Raw genomic sequence first — 9,073 nt, forward strand, 5'->3', positions numbered from 1 at the left:
GTTAACCCAGAGCCCATTGATTCATGGATGGGACTCCAGGCCCAGGGCTCCCGTGCCTGCTCTCATAACCCTCTGCTTCCCCTTCAACCCGGCTTCCGCAGAACTAGCAAAGGCGCCCCTTTGGGGAAATAGAGCATCCCCCAGCTCCCTCCTCTCCCCTGCAGGCACAAAGGGTCCTGCAAGGGCTAGAGCGGGAGATAGTTGTCCTAAGCTGGTAGCAGAGCAGCGTGCTTCCAAGGAGACACCATCTTGATGCGGAAGTTGGCCTAAGGGTCTCAGACAGACTTTTTCCTTTGGTTCTGTTATATTTACAATCAAACGTTGATGCTATTAAAAGAAAAGACATGCATTATAAGAAATTGTAAGATAAACAAAAATAAGAAAATTAGAATATATTTCCAAGCGCTGTGAACACTTCCCAGAGTTTTTCCTCGGTACCATGGACGTGCCCCCAACACGGAGACGTTTGTATCCTGCCTTCATCCAGCCAGCAGATCTTGAACTCGCCATCTCAGTCATTGATCATCTCATCTACCATGTAGAGTTCCCTGCTTGGGTCTGAAATATCCCTTGAGTTGGTTTTCCCAAGCCAGGAGCTGGTCTAGCCGCACATGTTGTATTGGGTGTCGTGTCCTCTCTTCGACAAGCACCTTTGCCCTTGCGGACTCTCATACTGCAGGTGCTCGGCAGGTAGGACGGGGACAGACTGCAGTGTGGCTGTCGGTAACCGGTATCCTGGGCCGCGGTGCCCATGTGGCACGTCCCAGCAGCCCAGAGCTTCCCAGCAAGGTCAGAGCCCTGGCCTCCCCACTGGGCCCACACAGGGACCAACGACCCTGTCCTCCAGGCTGAGCCATCTGGTCACCCACGAACTTCAGGGCTTATTTGGCTGTTTTTAGCCATGTTCCAGGCAGTCTGCAGCCATGCATGACTCCCCTTCCAGAAACCTTTTCAGGCATAAAGAACCAATGTAATCACTTCCCATTTCCTGGGAGCAAAGATGAAGGCTGTAGGGAAGTTTGTGGGACAGAGCCCTGCCCTTTGGCTCTGACTCCTAGTCCTAGGCATGGAAGGGTGACAGTTTTCCTCCAAGACTGACAACCCAACAGTCAATTTGTCATTTTCTCTTCAAAAAATAATTTATTTCTGAATTTATCTTAGAATGCAACTGTACTTCTGCAAGGCCCTAAGGGACACACAGAGAAAACAGCATAAATTGCAAGGGAGTAACAAGCATGGAAAATGTTATTTTCGGATCCCGTACCAAGCCCGTCTCAGGCTTTGGGTTCCTGGCTGTCCATACCTTCAGAAGGAAAAAAAAAAAATGTGTCCACATTATTTCTATTTCTATCCATCCATTAATTCAGCATGTCACATTGTGCATACACGCCAGGGCCAGGGACGCCGATGCAGTGCAGTTGACCGTCAGGAAGAACCAGGGGGCCCATCAGCCAAACTAGGCCCTGATGGTGTTCACTTACCTCCGACAGCTTATCTCTGGCTGCAGGGGCACGCGCTGTAAGGACTGTATTCTAGGGCCTCCTGGGTGGCTCAGTCGGTTAAGCATCTGCCTTCAGCTCAGGTCATGACCCCAGGGTCCTGGGATCAAACCCCACATGGGCTCCCTGCTCAGCGGGGAGTCGCTTCTCCCTCTGCCTCTGCCCCTCCCCCTGCTTGTGCTCGCTCTCTCTCTCGCTGTCTCTCTCAAATAAATAAATATCTTAAAAAAAAGTGTATTCTACACAGGAACCTGATGTATACACACACACGTATAATATATATAAAACACATTTATATCTAAAATATGAATAACAATATACTTTTACTACATATAGGGCGCTCTGGTATTTTCTGTTGTGTTTTATTTTGTTTAAAAAAAGAAATGCTACTCACATCTCTCTAACTTTATTTTACAACCCATGAATGCATTGCAAACTGCAATTTGCAAAGCACTGGTTTTTTTTTTAAAGATTTTCTTTATTTATTTCATTTATTTATTTGATTTATTTATTTAATTATTTGAGAGCGAGGTGGCTTGTGCATCCATGAGCAGGAGAGGGGCAAGCAGACTCTGCAATGACTGTGTGGACCCCGACACAGGGCTCCATCTCAGGACCCTGGGCTCATGCCCTGAGCCAAAATCAAGAGTTGGACTCCTGACCCACTGAGCCACCCAGGTGCTCTGCAAAGCACTGTTCTTGATAATCCTCCAAAACTCTGAAGCCAAGGCCACTGGTCTTCTACCTTCGTCAGGGCCTTGCTGAGAACCTCTTAACACTGCATCCTTTGCAGGCGGAAAAGAACATTATCCTAGAAGAAAAGATCCAAGTTCTCCAGCAGCAGAATGAAGACCTCAAAGCAAGGATTGACCAGAACACCGTTGTCACAAGGTAGGTGGGCCTGGGTGTCTGAGCTTAACAAAGCACGTGTCACCTACAAAGTGGCTTTGCTCTTGAGCTCCTTGGAGGGTTGTCTTTTTGTCCCAGCGTCCACTTTATCTCATTCCTCTGAGCTGTGAGGCTTCCCACACGGGCTCTTGGCATGTCGCATAGGAAGAGAAGACTAAAACAGGCCGCTGGGACCACCGGGCCTGTGCCCGGTTCTGCATAACAGTGGTCCCCGCCTTGGGAGAGATGAGTAAAATTGGCAGAAGTGTGCGGCAGAGGTCTCCAGTACGGCTGCGGGATGGAGGGGGTTATTTCAGGGGAGTTTGGAGAGGGCCGCCCGCTGGGTATTCCCGGGTGAAAGAGAAAAACCACAAGAGCGGAGCCTGCGCTCCCTTAGCTCCCCGGCGCAGAGCCAGCTAGGACCCTCGGCTGCAAGCTGTGGTCCTGGGCCAGCCTGGCCATGGCCGTGAGGATGGCAGGGAGTGACCAAGCCAGTGAAACCACGCAGCCCAGGGCAGCTCCTTGGAGTTACACCATTCCCATCTCCGTCCCCTGCTCTGCGGGGCTCCAACCTTCAAGGAAGGATGCGGGGTCCCCCCCCCTGCTGTCAGAGTGGAGTAAAGCAGGGTTTGGGCTTGATCCGCCAGCTGGAGCTTACAGGCAGGCCTCGGAGCCACTGTGGTTTCAGTTCCAGACCATAGCAACAAAGCAAGTATCGCAGTGAAGCAACCCAAGGAATTTTTCCCAAATGAATGGTTTCCCGGTACATCTGAAAGTTACGTCTACTAAGTGTGAAATACCATTATGTCTACAACAGCAATGTACATACCTTACTTTAAAAATACTCAATTGCTAAAAAATGCCAACCATCATCTAAACTTGTCATCTTCTTGCGAGTTGTCATCTTCTTGCCGGTGGAGGGTCCTGGTTCACCGTCGATGGCTGCTGACTGATCAGAGTGGGGGTTGCTGAAGGCTGGGGTGTCTGTGCCAGTTTCTTAAAACAACAACGAAGTGTGCTACACCGAGGGACTCTTCCTTTCACAAACTACTCCTCTGTAGTGTGTGATGCTGTTTGGTAGCATTTTACCCACAGTAGAACTTTCAAAACTAGAATCAGTCCTCTCGAACCCTGCTGCTGCTTTATCAGCTAGGTTGATGGAAGATTCTAAATCCTCTGTGGTCATTGCAACAATCTTCACAGCTTCTCCACCAGGAACGCATTCCATCTCAAGCAACCACTTTCTTTGCTCATCCACAAGAAGCAGCTTCTCATCCATTCACGTCTGATCATGAGATCGCAGCACTGCAGTCCCGTCTTCAAGACCCACTTCCAACCCCAGTTCTCTTGCTGTTTCCACCACCTCTGCAGTGACCGCCTTCACCGATGCCCTGAGCCCCTCCAAGTCCTCTGGGAGGGTGGAACCTACTTTTTCCAAACTCCCGTGAATGTGGATATTTTGACCTCTTCCCCTGAATCAGGAATGTTCTTAATGGCATCTAGAATGGTGAATCCTTTCCAGAAGGTTTTCAGTTTACTTTGCCCAGATCCATCAGAGGAATCACTCTCTATGGCAGCGATAGGCTCACAAAATGTATTTCTCAGAGAATAAGCCTTGAAGGTCAAAATTATTCCCTGATCCAGGGGCTGCAGAATGGATATTGTGTCAGCAGGTATGAAAACAGCGTTCATCTGTCAGAGCTCTTGGGTGACCGGGTGCATTGTCAGTGAGCAGTAATATTTTGATAGGAATCATTTTTTCTGAGAAGTAGGTCTCAACAGTGGGCTTCACATATTCAGTACACCATGTTGTAAACAGATGTGCTGTCATCCAGGCTTTGTGGTTCCATTTATAGAGCACAGGCAGAGTGGGTTTAGCGTCCTTCTGACGGGCCCTAGGATTTTCGGAATGGTCAGTGAGCACTGGCTTCGACTGAAGTCGCCGGCTGCATTAGCTCCTGACAAGACAGAAGCTTGGAAGCCAGGCACTGACTTTTTCTCTCCAGCTTTGAAAGTCCTCTGTGGCATCTTCCAGTAGAAGGCTGTCTCGTCTACACTGAAAACCTGTTGTTGCGTGTAGCCCGTCATTACTATGGTAGCTGGACTTCCTGGGGAACTTGCTGGAGCTTCTCCACCAGCACTTGCTGCTTCACCCTGAACCTCATGTTACGGAGCTGACTTCTCTCCTTACACCTCGTGGACCGACCTCTGCCAGCCTCAGACTTTCCTTCTGCCGCTTCCTCACCTCTCGCAGCCCTCACAGAATGACAGAGTTAGGGCCTTGCTCTGGGTTAGGCTTCAGCTTAAGGGGATGCTGGGGCTGGTTTGATCTCCTGGCCAGACCACTCGAACTTTCTCCACACCGGCAGGAAGGCTGTCTCACTTTCTAATTTGTGTGCCCACTGGAGCAGCACTTTCAATGTCCTTCAAGAGCCTTTCCTTTGCACTCACGCGTTGGCTGCCTGTTTGGCACAAGAGGCCCCAGCTCTCAGCCTATCGAGGCTCTCAACGTGCCTTCCTCCCTAAGCTTTTGGTGTGAAGTGAGAGACGTACAACTCTTCCTTTCACTTAGACACTTAGAGACCAGTGTAGGGTTATTCACTGGTCTTACGTCAATATTGTTGTGTCCCGGGAAATTGGGAGGCATCCAGGAGAGGGAGAGCGCTGGGGAAAGCCTGGTCGATGGAGCAGTCAGAACACACACGTTAATTGGTTAAGTTTGCGATCTTATATGGGTGCAGGTCGTGGCACCCCAAAATAATTACGGTAGTAACATCAAAGATGATCACAGATCAGCATAGCAAATATAATAATAATGAAGAGGTTGAAATACTGCAAAAATTATCAAAATGCGACACAGAGACGTGAAGTGAGCAAATGCTGTTGGAAACTTGGTGCCGATAGCCATGCTCTCCCGAGGGCCGGCACACACCTTCAACTTAGAGAAAACACAGTATCTGCAAAGCGCAGCGTAACAAAATGAGGCAAGCGTGCATTTCGTCCAAGAGGACAGAGCCCTCTGCGTGAGACCCGTGCCTGAGCCCTGGCCCTACTCAACTGTACTCCTTATTGGGTCCACACTTGTGCACATGCATACGCACACACACACTTGTGCTTCCTGTCACACACGTGCACACTCGTGCACACACTCCCGACTTGCACAGTCACGCTCCCTCGCATGCATGCACGCTCTTGTGCGCACCCCCCTCCCAGGTCACACACATCTACTTGCACACCTTGACACACGTTGCCTCCGCAACTGAACTCGGGGTGCTGGCAGTTCCCACCCCAGAGGCTCATGGGAGACACTGCTGGGGCTTCAGGGGGAGCCAGAGCCACCCATGCCTCCGCTGGAAATCACAGAGGCCCCCTGGTCCAAAAGCAAGTCCAGGCTTATCCAAGTGAGCTGGCTTCCCGGGCTAAGGCCATCCAGCCACGAAATGCACGTGGACTTCTCCCTCTCAGTTCCTCACACAAGCCGTCATGTATAAAAATGCAGCAACGCGGGCAACTCAACACCTCATGACAGACGGCAGAGGATGCCGGGATTCAGTTCTCATTTAGCAACCCTTCTCGGCAAAGGTTAACTGAGCGTCTGTTATGTGCCAGACACCAGGCTGGACCCTGTGGATTCAAAGAAGAAGGTTCTAGGAGTCCCTGTCCCCGAGGGCTCCCCATCCAGCAGGTGGGCAGATGCACAGATCAGCATTTGCAGCAGGGGACCCAAGCCAGGGGCAGGGGGGCAGGAGGGTCCCGAGGCTGACGGCACTGTCCCTGTGCTGTCCTTCCGTTGATCGCCACCATCTCTGGGCCTCCTGGGAGGCACACTTACCCAGCTCCCACTTCCCTCGTTTCCTCTTCTGCCTTCAGTATTTGCCCTGTCCAGTGGACGACTAGCGCCTCCCCCGACGGGGCAGAGGGACTGGGAGCCGATTGGGAACAGATGTGTCCATGGGACAAGTGGAAGTTGCGTTTCAGCCCATGGTTCTTGGTCACCATGGTCCCACTTGTCCCTGTCCTCCCGCAGGCGGCTACCGCCGCCTCCCTGGCCCCGAGCCCACTGGCCTGGCCAATCTCACGCTAATGCCTCCCGGCGTGATTGCTACCTGACTGTGTCTTGTTCTCCCCATGCAGACAACTGTCGGAGGAAAATGCTAATCTCCAGGAATATGTCGAGAAAGAAACCCAGGAGAAGAAGAGATTGAGCCGAACCAACGAAGAGCTGCTTTGGAAGCTCCAAACGGGGGACCCAACCAGCCCCGTTAAACTCTCCCCCACGTCCCCTGTTTACCGGGGCTCCTCCTCGGGGCCCTCCTCTCCCGCCAGAGTCAGCACAACGCCCAGATGACGCCGCACCACGCAGCCCGCGGGAGCCGTGGCTCCCGTCCAGCCAGTGCTTCCACCGGACCGAGTCATGAGCAGGAGCCGGCCCGCGGCGGGCCCTGCGCGCATGCTCAGTAGCTGCATAGCCGCATCCTAAGCAGAGTCCTCTTCTGATCCTCATATAAGACTGTCCTGGTGTCGGCACTTAGGAAAGTGTAAACGGTAGTGTCTGATGTGCAAACGTGTGACCGTAGGTAGAGCCAAAAGAAAGAAAGAAACTCCAGCTGTTCTCGAGCAATGAACTTTCACTGCAGAATTTCAGGTTAGTTACAAATAGCTCCGTTTTGAATATCCATTGAATAATCATTGTGTACTGCTCCGATATGTGTGTGTATTTAGATACACGTATATACACATGCAGCGGTTCTGAATTGCATTTTTTATAACATGAAGTGCTGACATATTTTGGTGAAGGTCAGCAGTTTTCTAACTTGTGCCTAAGAATTATTGGGATATGAAAATGCATTTCTATCTAGCTTCCCAGGAATATTTCTACCCAAAATAGAAAAAGGAAAAAAAAAAAAAGATACAGAGAAGAAGCGCCTTTCAACCTACCACCAAGTGGTACTCCAGCACAAACACCAGCGACTTGTGAACGCTAACTGCCTTTGGAACAGTCAGCTTCTTAGTCCACATGATGTGAGGTCACTATTATTCCATTCGCAGGTTTTAATTATTAATACTCCTGTCGTGAGTGCCGAAGGGATAGCAGTGGGAAACCCTGAGGGGTTTAGCAGTTTTGCAGATGACACTCATGACAGTGAATCACCTACAGTCTTGTAAACACAAGTTTTGCTTTTTTCCTAAGTGGCATCTTGGAATCCATCATTCAGCTGCTGCACCCTCGGGAAAATATGGAGGAGCATGACCTTCTGGCGTGAGGGTGAGGATGACCTTGGAGTTGGCCAAGACCATCCGCGCTCCGTCCTCCAGAAGGCAAATTGCTGATAGGATCTGTATTTTGACGGAGCACAGAGTAGGAAAGGGTCCTCTGACGTCCATGTGGTGTGCTCTGATGGGATTCTCTAAATGGTCAACCCACTGAAAGACGACCCTCAGGCCCCCCATTTCATAGGCAACCAATCCCCCATCAGTTTGGTTCTATCACACAACCCCATCCCTGTACGTTGAGATGGCTCAGGGGTTCTAGCAGGGCCTTCCAGAACACCGACTCTTCCGTCGTGGGGGATGAGTTCCAAGCTGTGCTCAACCATCATGTGACCTCCCCCAAAAGCCAGGCGTATTTTCTGCCCGATGACCAAGCAGTACCACAGCCGACAGCGGTCCCTTCTTAGGCCCAGAGGTTCTTCCAAGCAGAGGAGCCCGGTGGAACAGCAGCCAGCGGTCCCTGGCTCCTGGACTGGCATTTGTCCCGGCAATGGTAGACATAGAGTGTGAATGAATGCTCTCCCTGTAGTGCTGTGGAATAGTAGGAGCATGACCCACAAAGAAAGACGTAGTTTCAACAGTTGGCATGGTGACAATAACGATGCCTTTGTTTCCTGTTTGTGACAAAGACCCTGCACTTTCTCCCCATGGCCCCGCAGAATGGTCCTGAGCACAGGGCTGCCTCCGAGCCTGTCTGAGGCAAGCAGACTCACGCAGGGTTGCTCCGTGTGCCAGAGCCATGGAGCCAGGAAGAAATGCCCGCAGAAGGGGCCACCATGCCCGGGGCCCTGCCTGCTCGGCACAGGCCTGGTCTGTGTTCCTTGAGTGAGTCAAGGCTGGGCTTGCCAGCCTCAGGTACATCTCACTTCTAGCAAACCTCCAAGGGTCTTTGCCCGCCCTCGGGACATACACGGTAGATCCCCATTGAAGAAACATGTCTTTTTTCCTTTCGCGGCTCTGCATGATGTTGTGATAATTGAGTTGGGCATTCCGTTAGAGTAGATCATGCCACGTTGACTAAACACACCATTATTTATTCTATTAGCAGGCACCGCCTGCAAAAACAGTCATTCGGCCGGAGCTCTGCTCTGCCCGTTAGGAACTGCTTCCATAAGGACACCTGCTAAATGCAGTTACACAGCAATACAGATGTCAGTGTTACGTTAGGACGTGCTACAGCGTGTTAGCCCATGCAAAGTCGTAGTGATGTTAGAACTAAGTAACCCCTCACTAGGTGGACAAAAGCTTTGCCCTCACCTGCCCCGCCCTTGGGCACTTGAGCTAATTCCCACGTTGCCCTGGCTTCGTGCCCTCGTCATGGACACCCCTCACGTGTTGCTCCTATCCTGAAACATGGGGGACGGCAGCTGTCCTGCCCCCCCCCCCCCCCCCCCCCCCCCCCCCCCCCCCCCCCC

At 51.4% G+C, this 9,073-nt stretch overlaps 1 protein-coding gene across 1 annotated transcript in view; it reads left to right on the forward strand.

The window, feature by feature from the left end:
* Positions 1-9,032, forward strand: part of LOC103664324 (microtubule-associated tumor suppressor candidate 2) — a 73,609-nt gene extending 64,577 nt beyond the window's left edge. The window contains exons 8-9 of the mRNA XM_008692186.2: positions 2,293-2,390; positions 6,522-9,032. Coding sequence (XP_008690408.1) covers positions 2,293-2,390; positions 6,522-6,735 — 312 coding nt within the window. The 3' untranslated portion in view covers positions 6,736-9,032. The remainder of the gene's footprint in view (positions 1-2,292; positions 2,391-6,521) is intronic.
* Positions 9,033-9,073: the final 41 nt, after the last annotated feature.

This window comes from Ursus maritimus, unplaced genomic scaffold, assembly GCF_017311325.1.
Source record: "Ursus maritimus isolate PB19 unplaced genomic scaffold, ASM1731132v1 scaffold_10, whole genome shotgun sequence".
Taxonomy (NCBI): Eukaryota; Metazoa; Chordata; class Mammalia; order Carnivora; family Ursidae; genus Ursus; species Ursus maritimus.